This window comes from Sparassis crispa, assembly GCF_003851025.1.
Source record: "Sparassis crispa DNA, contig_000003F, whole genome shotgun sequence".
NCBI classification, from domain to species: domain Eukaryota; kingdom Fungi; phylum Basidiomycota; class Agaricomycetes; order Polyporales; family Sparassidaceae; genus Sparassis; species Sparassis crispa.
The window spans coordinates 1,748,126-1,761,207 of NW_020939750.1; the positions used below are offsets into that span (position 1 = coordinate 1,748,126).

Below are 13,082 nucleotides of genomic sequence, written 5' to 3' on the forward strand. Positions count from 1 at the left end.
TGCATGGCCCCCATTATCCCACCCGGTGTACCCGCGACGGCCCACAATATGTTCATTGAGCACACTGCAGAGCTTTTCTCCATCCCTGGACTGTACGCATGGATCGTACAGGTCGGGCATTACCCAGTGGCAAATAACAACGAGCCGGCCCCTTTTTCCGACTCATCCGCCCAAAATTCGTCCATATACGATGTCGCACATTGGTATGCTGCCCGTGGGTTCCATCCTATGCGGATTGGATTCCTCGAGGAGTTCCACTGCTGACATTGCAACTACATCCTTGGACGGGTCCTCGAAGATGTGACCCCGTTCGAGGGACACTTCCCGGCGGACCTTCGTGACGGACATGCTCGACCGGTACCCCCGACCCATGAGTTGTTATCACTCGTCGATGAGGACGTGGTGATGCAGCCACCAGACCCCGAACCACCCACACCCGGTGCTGGCAATGCCCCTGCTGGCAGCACTCAGCTGAGTCCCAACCCCGGAGCGACCCCTGAGGCTGGTGACCCTGACCACGACATGGGTGGCCACTAGCTCACGCTGGCATGCCTCTCATTGACGTGCTGCTGTGGGCCATGGCTGGAGACGTGATGCATACCTTTCGTGTGCCCACAACCTGCCTGTGTGTTCTGGCTGTGTCTGTCATTGCCTTGGCCTGTCATTTTGCCTCATCATGCCATCCCGCCTCGCATCGCTGCCTGCGTCATCCACTCGATGGCGCAGTCGGTGTTATGGTTCCGTGGAACGTGTCCAGTGGGGGAGGGTGTAACGTGCCGCTGTTGTATTGCGGGGCACAAGTACCAAGCGGTACTTGTGCCCTAATCTTATCTAATCATCATGTATTATGTAATTGTTATGTACTGTTTGTATGTGCTCTGCATGTATCGAGCGTGCGTTAGTGTGTTGAAGTCAGAGACTTTACACACCACGACCTTGATACACGCACAACGCTCCAGAATAGAGCTTGGTGCACTGTATCTGAGGTTCGGTGTGATAAGGTCTCGCCCCCCCCATTACACTTTTTTACAGTCCATTTCGCCCTGCAAAAAATTCTATTCGACAGTGAAGACCCCTATCAAGAAATCAAGAACCTTAACTTGCCACCCAATGGCAAGTCAAGGCCCCAAAAACACACGGATAACACGCTCCCAGTCAAGACAGGCAGAGCATGCAGCTCTGGCAGATGTGGCCGAGAGCGCACCCCATGATGGCGTGCACGCAGACACTGGCACGCCAGCCCCAGAAATAACAGACCGTGGGCAAGAACTGGCATCACCAGCCCCACGATCCCCTACTCTATTGTACGTTGAACCCCCACGCTCAACATGAGGAGGCCGAACGGACGAACAGCAGCGGGAATCCGCCTCTGACCATAATGTCAGAACGCCGGTGAGATTCACTGGATCTCACCAGGCCAGCGAAGAAATGGAAATGACGAGAATGGGAAGGACACCACGACGTCCTTCGCATTACTCACAGAGATTTCTGTCCCCGGCCCTGCCAGTGCAAATGACATCTTCCTTAGCAGATGAAATACGTCGCGCTAAGGATAGAGCCCCAGGAAGTACTGCAAGCATGAGCTCATCAGAATGTGTGCACAGGAAAAAAGCTCGAGAGGCACTCCAGCAGGCTTGAGAAGAGGCAAACTGCGAACTCAACGTGTTGCAAGAAAAGCAAGAACGCGAGATGCAGGCCATTCGTGAGGCACACAAATGGACCTGCCAAGTGCAGAACGAGCAGTTTGAAAGGATAATGGACGAACTTGAAAACTCCTCAGGAGATGAAGTTGACCCAATGGATCAACCCGTCCCCTCGGGAACGAGGAACTTTATCGAGGAGATAGCGGTAGAGTGAGGGTTATACCCCTCAGAGGTCGAGGACCCGATGGCAGGTGCTCCTGATATAATTATTGAGAGCGCGTACCATCGGCTGGCCCGACCACAGCAAGAGGGAGAGCTGGATGAGGATTACAATTGAAGGGTGTTAATATATATCAGATACTTGGACCGGATGGCTCCAGAGTCCAAAAGGGCGTTGAGGGCATTCAGAGTACAACTGCTGGTATCATCGACACCTCGCACGATGTGGGGATCACTCCAATCCGTAACAGCTCCAGTAACAGCTCCTGAAGGCGACCCCAGAAGTAACGATTCAGATGACTCCAGTTCATACCCCGGAGATGACAGGAATGACTTCGACCATTTCAGAAGAAATGGTCGAAGGCCTGCAACACCACCCCGGGGACACCAATCTGGAAGACAATGGCTACCGCGATCCAATGGATTTACTCTGCCACCACTGCCTCCTCGACCAACATGACCTGCAGGACCTGGATACCCCCGTGGGCCACAAGGGCAGCCCATGGTGGGAACGAACACACGACCTGCAGGACTGACACAAATTCCTGCAGTAAACGCAATAACGGCTATGCAACAGCCCAACATTGCTCGGAACGTAACATTCCAATCAGGAGTGATCCAGCCAAACCCGGCAGTCACTACCACAGTGAACCGACCCCCTCGATTCCCGGGAATGAATACAACAGCCACACCAGGTATGCACACAGGCCACGTGACCATACAACGATTGCATGGCCCAGGAGCAATACCTCCGGATACATCTCCCACAATCGAGAGGATCCATACAATGGTGGACAAGATGATATCAAGAGATCCCATCGACGAACCACCAGCATACCTCAGAGTCACCAAGATGCCTCCACCACCGCAATATGATGGGAAGGACGATCTTGATGCATTCGAGGTCTGGCTACAGAAGTTACTGGAATACTTCAAGACTCTCCACATCACTGGTGACGCCATGGATGCAGATTGCCTGCGAATATTGGGGCAAAGTCTTAAAAACGATGCTGCCAACTGGTTCTTCCTGAATGTGCAGTCACCGAACTGCGAAGTACGACAATGGTACTTCGAGAATGCAATGACCCACCTCCACAGATGATTCCTACACAAGGACTCAGAGCTAATAGCATCTGAGAAGTACGACAAGGCGATGTACAGCTTATCACGTGGTGGTGTGAGTGAGCTATACGACAGGCTATTACATCATGTAGATCGCATGGTGCAATACCCAACGGAATATGCTTTCTGGAAGAGGTTTATGGACATGTTACCGCTACCAATGGTAGAAGTAATACGTCTAGCCCACCTACTATTACCTGAGAAACACACCATCAATGCACTGTATCGATCGGCTTTGGCGATCGAACAGGGCAACGAATGGCTGGACCAATACTATACATACAAGGATCGCTGACAGCCTCAGAAGACCGGGGACCATACAGAGACCATCCAGGCCAAGAAATCTGCCAAGTCCGAGCCCATTGAGGTGAACTCAGAAGCGGAGCTGGGTATGACTGATCACATTTGTGTATATAGAATAAACTGCTCACTTACACTGTAGAGGAATTGATGAAGGATTGGTGGTCATTGATCTATGCATTCTTTGAGCTGACTCCGGCAATTGAATATGTCGATGGCCGTCGTGTCCACACATTCAAGTGTTCAGCTAAACATCATTGTGATTTAATAAAGATAATCTTTTCGACTAATAAGCAGTAATTTAGATAAGAATTGTGTCTAATAAGCAAAGATCATCCTTCAGATCATCCTGAGATAATTTGAAGAATCATCTGAAAATTATCCGAAGATAAAATTATCTACAAAATACAACTGAGAAATTGCCACCAGTCAGGATTAAACTCTCAACCTCATGGTAAATCACATAACATGTTTTCAACTCATGCTTTAGACCACTAAACCATTGGGCCTTGCAAGTAGTAAACCTTATATATAATATGTAACCTTCTTTTTTGAAAGTAACTTAGTCAAATTCTGACTTTCAAAAGACAGTAAGTGGAAAACTCTAAAGTTGACTATAAACAAAGATGGTTTTAAAGCTTGTAGCATTTATATAATGTCTTGTAATCTCAGATGAGATTACAATAGTCTATAACAAGATGTAAGTATTCTTGCTCTAGTAGGTATGTTATAAATTATAAACATTTACTATCTATCTGTCAATACTGATTCACTGTCTAATAGACTTATATGAGCTATTGTAATAAAGAATTAACAGCCAGCTTCTTAGAATCTTAGCCTCTATTCTTTAGTTATATGTTAACTTGTTTTGCTAAGAAACTAGAAACTTTTCAGCTAAACTGTATTAAGAGGATGCTGTAATGACTCTTTAAGTTATTACATGAATGCTACAAGTTTTAAAACCATCTTTGTTCATAGTCAACTTTAGAGTTTTCCACTTACTGTCTTTTGAAAGTCAGAATTTGACTAAGTTACTTTCAAAAAAGAAGGTTACATATTATATATAAGGTTTACTACTTGCAAGGCCCAATGGTTTAGTGGTCTAAAGCATGAGTTGAAAACATGTTATGTGATTTACCATGAGGTTGAGAGTTTAATCCTGGCTGGTGGCAATTTCTCAGTTGTATTTTGTAGATAATTTTATCTTCGGATAATTTTCAGATGATTCTTCAAATTATCTCAGGATGATCTGAAGGATGATCTTTGCTTATTAGACACAATTTTTATCTAAATTACTGCTTATTAGTCGAAAAGATTATCTTTAATAACTGACATCACTGAGCTAAAAGGTGCAAGCGAACGATCCGGCGGTACCTTGACACGAGCGATGTGAAGTCAACAGGTGGACTGTGCAAGCACGCAAAAGCATGCTGGGGACAAGATGCGGTATTGGCAGTGGACAAGGCAAAGGATGTAGACAAGGCTAGGATGGCTGTCGTCAAGGCCCTGTTAGAGAACGACATAATCATGGCTGCCTTTGCACGCAAAGGTAAGGGAAAGGTCACTTACTCTCATCGGCAGCACACCCACACTGAGACAAAGTAAGATCTTATCATTGCCTTGCTGACAAAAGTTGATGTGAGTGCTGTAGAGTGGAGATTGTCCGCTGGGTGTCCAAAAGTACATGACCATTCAAGATAGTCGAGGACCGCGGATTTCAATGTTTGATAAAGATTGGGCGACCTGAGTACTATATCCCGTCAGCTTCCATGGTGTCACATGATGTCAAACTTGTATTTGCTCAAACACGGAAGCGCATCGCCAAGATGCTACAGGTGAGACTCAGTTTGCAGTCATGCGATGACACTAAATTATTGAAAACTTACCTAGAAATATGACGGGGACCTCAATTTTGCAACCAATGCTTGGACATCACCGAACCACAAAGCATTTGTCGCTGTGTCAGTGCATCTTGAACGTGAGGGTGAGCCACTCGTGATGGTCTTGAATGTTGTTGAAGTGGCCCAGGTACATTATCCATTATCCGTCGTCGATTTTCACTGACAATGCAGGACCAGTCGCACTCTGGGCTGAATTTGGCATCGACATTTGCGAAGATCTTGGATGATTTCGGAATATTGGACAAGGTCAATATAATCATAGTCACACACAACAAACAAGCTCACCATTTGATCACTCAGATCCTCAGCCTGACCGCAGACAACGCATCCTCCAATGACACGATGACAGAGGGATTAATTAACTTGCTCCTGGATTTTGTGGGTGAGCTGAACTGAATGCGCTGTTTCTTGCACATCGTTAATTTGGTTGCAAAGGCCCTGTTGCGACAGTTTGGCATACCTAAGAAAAGTGAAGGGGATGGCCTCGATGATTCAGAACAGGACTTAGTTGTAATGGGGGGGCAAGACCTTATCACACCGAACCTCAGATACAGTGCACCAAGCTCTATTCTGGAGCGTTGTGCGTGTATCAAGGTCGTGGTGTGTAAAGTCTCTGACTTCAACACACCGACGCGTGCTCGATACACGCAGAGCGCATACAAATAGTACACAACAATTACATAATACATGATGATTAGATAAGATTAGGGCACAAGTACCACTTGGTACTTATGCCCTGCAATACAACAGCGGCACGTTACATTAGTAGATCTGGCAAAGGATCTTGATTTCGAGGATCTTGTTACCCGTGCAGAAAAGGGTGCTGAGGATACAGGAGATGAGGCCACAGTCGACGAAAGTGAGGATGAAGAGCTTCTCGAGGGCCTATTTGACTTTACAGATGACAAACACGTGAGTCTGGCAGAGAACGTTAGGCCCGTGAATTTAGTGCTTGTAAAGGTAAGATCTGGACAGGATAACACACCTTGGGTTGTTGTTAATGCCCTACCTCGTAGCTGCGCAAACTTGCATTCAAGATCGTGCATTCGATGACAATTATCCTCCCAGCTTGGTATGCGACTCTGAATGATCTGAAGTTAGCGGAACGCATCATGCTGCGTGATGTTGTAACTCGATGAAATTCCACTTACGACATGCTCGAGTTTTCTCTAGACTACCGAAAAGCAATTGACACGATCAGTGCTGATCGCGAGTTAGGCTTGCAACAGTTTGAGTCGTCCGAGGAGGAGTGGGCAATCGCCAGCCAGCTCCGTGATGTTCTGAAGGTAAGTCACACTGTGATGTGACATACGTGGCTGCAAACGACACTCAAACTGCCGCTCTCAGATTTTGAAGGATGCAATGCTGTTCTTCTCTCATTTTACTCCGAATCTGGTGACTGTTATCCCCGCGACGGACCACATCAATAAACGACTGACAACGGAATCCCTGGACAAGACTCTCAACATTGCTATACACACTTTGCTGGGTCTTGCGAAGAAGACACTGAACAAGTACTACACACTTACGGACTCTTCAGAAGTCTACCGCATTGCTATGGGTGGGCTTTAACTTGTCATATGTCTGATCCACTGAACTTATTGAGCTTTACATGCAGTGCTTCATCCTCGACACAAACTTTCATACTTCAAGCAGGCCAAGTGGGAGCAGAGCTGGATCAACACCACTGAGGAGCTGGTGCGTGAAGAATTCAGATGCTCCTACTCTATGTCTGGTGACAAGGAGAGTGGTGGTGGTATGCAGAGTCCTGAGCAATTGGCGAACATCAAGGTGTGTGCTGTATATGCACACCTTGATAAAGTCACTGATTGCCTTCATTCAGAACAAGAACCACAATATATTTGATCACATCCCCGCACTTGTCGCACCTAAACATTCCGAGCTGCAGAATGAACTCGATGCGTACCTGAGCACTGATCCCGAGTATGTCGAGAATTTCCTCACTTGGTGGCACCGTGTGTGTGTGACCTATCCGCGGCTGTCGCGGATGGCCCTGGATTACTTGACTATTCCAGGTAGGTGTTCTGCTTTGTATATTTACTTGTGGTAAGCTAATTTTCTTACAAGCAACCTCTGTCAATGTCGAGCGGATCCTTCGCTGTGGCCGGCTCCTCCTCTCTCATGTCCGTAGTCGGCTATCAGCACAGACTATTCGTGCACTGCTGTGCCTCGGGTCTTGGAGTCTGCTCGGTATGGTGGAGGATGCTGATGTTAAGGCAGTCACAGTGATGGCTGATATGCCGGGTGATGAAGAGGAAATGGAAGATGGGTGGGATTCTATTCAGTAGTGGTTACATAGCACACTATCTACGCGAGACATGTGCTATAGTACAGGACCCATGTGTCGTACCCGTTGCGGGTATCATACTCATGAGTACCCATGTAAACCCATCCCAAAACCCATACCCATTGTACCCATGGGTTGCGAGTATGAGTTTACAATGGGTATGGGTGCGGGTATAGTCTCAGACACCCACGGGAAGACCCGTGCCATAGCCTAATCCCATTCTCTCACATGCAGTGCCTCTACCTTAGCATAGCGGTCCCACACATGCTATATGCAGCAGACATATTTCTCACTCCTGTCAGGAAGGTTCCTGGCCATAAGACAACATACAGCTCAGTCGGTGCAATCAAGATGCTTTCACGGGTACAACATCAGGCTGCACTCCTCATCATAGATGCCATGAGAATGACAGCAAGTGACATGCTAGATGTGCATGCCAACCTCCTCCCCTTTCCACTTCTAGTTGACAAGCACTGCCACTGTGCAGTGGCCCACCTATGTACTCTCCCTCTATCACACCCGCTGCACACCCATGTTAAGAATGCAAGCTCACATTACATCAAACATCAACAATCTCCACTGCATGAGCTTCTCCATGCATATCAGCTCCAGCCAGATGACATTGAGATTATCTCCCTCATCTGCTTTTTGCCCACATGATCACCCTCCTTCCAAGTTTCTATTGCTGACAGCAAGGCCGATACATTGAAGGATGAAGTGAGATGGGCTGAGAGACACGACATTCATGTCTACTCAGACAGATCAGACATTGATGAAGGCATCGGAGCGGCCACCATGCTATACAGACAAGGTCACACAATTCCAAAGATCCTGTGATATCACCTCAGAAAGTCATCAGAACACACAGTCTATGAAGCCGAAGATGTAGGCCTCACCCTAGCAGTGAAGCTAATCCATGAAGAGTTCATCATCTACACAGCCTCCTGTGTGGGAGACAACAAGGTCATGGTCCGGGCAACTCAACTCAGATAGCCCACACCAGTCAGATCGCAGTTCTGATAGCTCTCACCCGCTATGCTTCATCTTGTACCCTTTTTCAGTCCTTTACCCTCTCTACACCCTCCTACTGTACAGACTGGCAGTCAGGTGACACATCCATGCCCTAGAGACTAGAGGAGTTTTGATGACTGGTGGGGGACCACCAGACGGATCCCTGACTGCGGCAAGAGGACAAACCCAGGGGTAGACTCTACCACCCACAAGGGCAGCAGGTTTAGATCATTTCTAGTGTTCACTCACCAAGAGTGCTGAATGTGTGTCTGCAGATATGCCCTACTTTACTTCCCTCTCCCATCTTTACTCCATGTATACTTATCTCCTAACCTGCAGACACTCACAGTTTTTCATTCACAAAGTCCTGCACTCACATAGGCACAATGTTTTATTCGACACCCTGCTTATACATACACTAGTTAGCTATAGTGGTTATTGTCTACCATAGGGCTTCGCCCTCAAGGACAATAAATGGGATAAATAAATAAATAAATGCAGTATATCAATTCAAACTCAGTTATGTCCAGGTATACTACATCTATCCCCTGTGTGCATTTTGATGTCCAATCAGCCACATCACCATTTGTCACCATTTTCTTACCTCACTTTCATGTTTTCAGCCCATTCAGTCATGTTTGTGAACTGGACTCCCATTTACCCTGACATTGTCATGAACTGGACAGCCAGCGGACGTCGGCCCATCGGTCTGTGTAAGGAGCTGTCAGCGATCGGCTCATGGCGATGAAGGGAATGCTGGAGCGATGGGCCCACCGCCATAGGAGTATTTCTGAGCGATGGGCCCACCACCATGATGCTACTATTATACAGGCATGGGCCCACCGCCGCGGTGATAGTTCTGAGCGATGAGCCCACCGCCATAAGTGTATTTTTGAGCGATCGGCCCACTGCCACGGGGCTATTATACAGCCATCGGCCCACTGCCATAGGTAGTGTTCTGAGCGATCGGCCCACCGCCACGGGGCTATTACACAGCCATTGGCCCACCGCCATAGGTAGTGTTCTGAGCGATCGGCCCACCGCCACTAGGGCTATTATACAGCCATTGGCCCACTGCCATAGGTAGTGTTCTGAGCGATCGGCCCACCGCCATAGGTAGTGTTCTAAGCGATCGGCCCACCGCATAGGGATATTTCTGAGCGATCAGCCCATCGCCACGGGGCTATTGTACAGCCATCGGCCCACCGCCATTGGAGCTGTTCTGAGCCATCGGCCGACTGCCATAGGTAGTGTTCTGAGCGATCGGCCCATCGCCACGGTGCTATTATACAGCCATCGGCCCACCGCCACCGTGGTAGTACTGAGTGATGGGCCGACCACCATAGGTAGTGTTCTGAGTGATCGGCCCACCGCCACTGGGGCTATTATAGAGTCGTCGGCCCACCGCCATATGTAGTGTTCTGAGCGATCGGCCTACCGCCATAGGTATATTTCTGAGTGATCGGCCCACCGCCACGGGGCTATTATACAGTCATCGGCTCACCGCCACCGTGGTAGTACTAAGCGATGGGCCGACCCCCATAGGTATACTTCTGAGCGATCAGCCCCCCGCCATTGGTATATTTCTGAGTGATCGGCCCACCGCCATGACGCTATTATACAGCCATCGGCCCACCGCCATGGGTAGTGTTCTGAGCGATCGGCCCACCGCCACGGTGCTATTATACAGCCATCGGCCCATCGCCATAGGTAGTGTTCTGAGTGATCGGCCCACCACCACGGTGCTATTATACAGCCATCGGCCCACCGCCATAGGTAGTGTTCTGAGCGGTGGGCCGACTGCCATAGGCAGTGTTCTGAGCGATCGGCCTACCGCCATAGGTATATTTCTGAGCGATCGGCCCACCGCCATAGGTATATTTCTGAGCGATCGGCCCACCGCCATAGGTATATTTCTGAGCGATCGGCCCACCGCCATAGGTATATTTCTGAGCGATCGGCCCACCGCCATAGGTAGTGTTCTGAGCGATCGGCCCACCGCCATAGGTAGTGTTCTGAGCGATCGGCCCACCACCACGGTGCTATTATACAGCCATCGGCCCACCACCATAGGTAGTGTTCTGAGCAATGGGCCGACCTCCATAGGTAGTGTTCTGAGCGATGAGCCCACCGCCATAGGTATATTTCTGAGCGATCAGCCCACTGCCACGGTGCTATTATACAGCCATCGGCACAACCCCATAGGTAGGGTTCTGAGCGATGGGCCGACCTCCATAGGTAGTGTTCTGAGCGATCGGCCCACCACCACGGGGCTATTATACAGCCATCGGCCCACCACCATAGGTATTTTTCTGAGCCCATAAGCATGGGTCGCCTGAAATATCTGACTAGCCCGGGCATAGCTGAGTTATTTGCCTTGCCCTAGGTTGTCAACTGGGCTCGTATCGTGTCCGTGTCGTCTTGGTGAAGCATGGGTGGGTGAAGGAACATACCGGATGATTCGTCAGGGAGTAGCATAGGTGGATGTATGAAACATGGAGATTGGTCGGGGGGAAGCATGGGCGGATGTATGAAACGTGGAGATTGGTCAGGGGGAAGCATGGGCAGATGCCACACCTGGTTGCCCGAGCCAAGAAGTAGACCATACGAAGTGAATGGATTGTACCCGAAGTCAACTGAAGAGCATGAAGTAGACGAGGATGCGGACATGTGCAAATCAGCGTACGAGCCAAAGGACACCACAGAAGAAGGGGGCTCCGACACCGAGTCATTGCTCATGCGGCACCTCTTGCTCAGACCTATCGGCCCACCACCATAGGTGTAGTTCTCAGCGATCAGTCAACCGCCATGGGCATATTTTTCAGTGATTGATCCACCGCCTAACAGGGCAATGATGGAGCTACCGCCGGCCAATAATTTCCACGTAATCCACCCATCATTCCCTCCAATTCTGGTTAGCTCACTATCAGCTCTCCTTGCAGTATCACACTCTCTCCCACTGTGGGAAGGGTTGGCGAACTGTGGCGAATATCCTTCGCCATCTGAACATGGAGTTCAGAATGACTTCGCCAAACTCTCCCAATTGGCATCGGCGTTTCGAGACATGCATCAGATACAATTTGGGATGTGCCCTTCTGGGTAGAGTATGTGGAGATGAATGGCAGTCCTTTCCACCGTGAGTAGGGTTGGCGAACTGTGGTGGATATCACTCGCCATCTGAACATGCAGTCCAGAATGACTTCGCCAAACTCTCCCATGTGGCATTGACTTTCGAGCCATGCATCAGATACCATTGGGGATGTGCCCTCCTGAGGAGAGTATGTGGCTACTATGTTTCGCCTTACCACACCAGGTACATTGCCCAGGTTCAAAGACATGACAACCTTATATTCGACACACTACAGCACGAACGGACGCCTGGCATTGGGCGATTACATTCCTAACTCACGCAGCTGCCGTGTCGCCTCCTGCAGCTCTTCCAGCACCACATCCAGGTTCTGATCTGTCCTCTCGTGCAACCAACTAGTGAGGTTCACAACACGAACATGCAGCTGTTCAAGCTGCACCAGTGTAGACTCGGAGATGGTGTACACCTTCTCCTACGTTCTCGAGGTTCAGCAAGACTGTAAGGTGCTGGAACGTACCACTCACCCAGGGATCACCAAGTTTGTACCACCAGGCCTCCATAGGGCTCCCCGCCGGCCCAACCTGATGATCCCATTTCCACCAGTAGTCGGGTGAATCCTTGAGTAGGTTCTTAGGACGAGGAACGAGGGTGGTGGGGCGTGGAATCGCCTTGACGTCAATGCTGATGGGGTGCAGAACTTCGTGATTGAAAGTGCAGACGGTGAGGACACTGGCGATAACTCCGCCATGGTCAATATGGTCAGCATGACTCGCCAACGCAAGGTCACCACAGATACCCCTGACGGCGAACTGCACAGGACTCAGCAGGGTCAGGCGATATCAGCAAGAAAGGCGTACCATCTCCCGGCGCAAGCCTTCCTCCCAACGGACCTTGGTGAAGTGATCTGGGTCAGGCTCCAGTGCCAGAACAGCTTCTTGGATCCTCCAAGTGTAGACTTCCAACTGCAACCTCCCTCTGGAGAACAGGCAGGGGCGTGCATCTGATGTTGAAGACTGGGCAGACATGACAGTGAGTGGATGAGCCGAGGTTGATATCTGATCGACCTTATCTGATGTCTGATGTCATGCGATTGGAGAGCACATGCCGAGATGAAGCCCTCAGGCGAGGATGGAGGTCACTTCGCCAAATGTGATATTGGTGAGTAGGAATTACATACATGACGATCACTACATCGATATAGCAAACATGAATATGCGTACACCCCAGTGAACCCTGACTCAAAGCACATTTTCATCGCCCGCCCTTTCGTCCTCAATGTCCAGGGAGAGGATGTGGCTGAAAGCGTCAGTGGCGTGGCTGGCGAAGGTCCGCCACATACTCACTTGCCTGGCGGCATAGCAAACATGACCCTGCCAGGAAGGATCCGTCATCTCAAGCCAGTGAGCCCATCGTTTCGCATTCCGCTTGAAGGTGGCTATGGTCCAGGCCATTTCAGAGTGGACCAAGACACGCTCCTCCCTCCATCTCTC

The 13,082-nt window shown here is 49.5% G+C and overlaps 6 protein-coding genes across 6 annotated transcripts; 4 read left to right on the forward strand and 2 right to left on the reverse strand.

The window, feature by feature from the left end:
• Nucleotides 1-3: 3 nt before the first annotated feature.
• Nucleotides 4-537, forward strand: SCP_0406680 (hypothetical protein; the record flags this gene model as incomplete). Its single annotated transcript, XM_027757396.1, has 2 exons — nt 4-214; nt 299-537. 2 exons carry the CDS (start codon nt 4-6, stop codon nt 535-537), a joined length of 450 nt encoding a protein of 149 aa, XP_027613197.1.
• A 1,621-nt stretch (nt 538-2,158) lies between these two features.
• SCP_0406690 (hypothetical protein) lies at nt 2,159-2,398 on the forward strand (the record flags this gene model as incomplete). Its single annotated transcript, XM_027757397.1, has 1 exon — nt 2,159-2,398. One exon carries the CDS (start codon nt 2,159-2,161, stop codon nt 2,396-2,398), a length of 240 nt encoding a protein of 79 aa, XP_027613198.1.
• Nucleotides 2,399-2,649: 251 nt separating this feature from the next.
• SCP_0406700 (hypothetical protein) lies at nt 2,650-2,964 on the forward strand (the record flags this gene model as incomplete). The annotated part of the gene is made up of 1 exon (XM_027757398.1): nt 2,650-2,964. One exon carries the CDS (start codon nt 2,650-2,652, stop codon nt 2,962-2,964), a length of 315 nt encoding a protein of 104 aa, XP_027613199.1.
• Nucleotides 2,965-5,053: 2,089 nt separating this feature from the next.
• On the forward strand, nt 5,054-7,494 carry SCP_0406710 (putative AC9 transposase; the record flags this gene model as incomplete). The annotated part of the gene is made up of 12 exons (XM_027757399.1): nt 5,054-5,119; nt 5,175-5,312; nt 5,363-5,431; nt 5,486-5,563; nt 5,621-5,785; nt 5,936-6,145; nt 6,202-6,304; nt 6,359-6,471; nt 6,533-6,746; nt 6,804-6,976; nt 7,029-7,221; nt 7,274-7,494. 12 exons carry the CDS (start codon nt 5,054-5,056, stop codon nt 7,492-7,494), a joined length of 1,743 nt encoding a protein of 580 aa, XP_027613200.1.
• Nucleotides 7,495-10,886: 3,392 nt separating this feature from the next.
• SCP_0406720 (hypothetical protein) lies at nt 10,887-11,243 on the reverse strand (the record flags this gene model as incomplete). The annotated part of the gene is made up of 1 exon (XM_027757400.1): nt 10,887-11,243. One exon carries the CDS (start codon nt 11,241-11,243, stop codon nt 10,887-10,889), a length of 357 nt encoding a protein of 118 aa, XP_027613201.1.
• Nucleotides 11,244-11,896: 653 nt separating this feature from the next.
• Nucleotides 11,897-12,617, reverse strand: SCP_0406730 (hypothetical protein; the record flags this gene model as incomplete). The annotated part of the gene is made up of 3 exons (XM_027757401.1): nt 11,897-12,064; nt 12,117-12,401; nt 12,450-12,617. The coding sequence occupies 3 exons, from the start codon at nt 12,615-12,617 to the stop codon at nt 11,897-11,899; spliced, it is 621 nt and encodes a 206-aa protein (XP_027613202.1).
• Between the last annotated feature and the right edge of the window lie 465 nt (nt 12,618-13,082).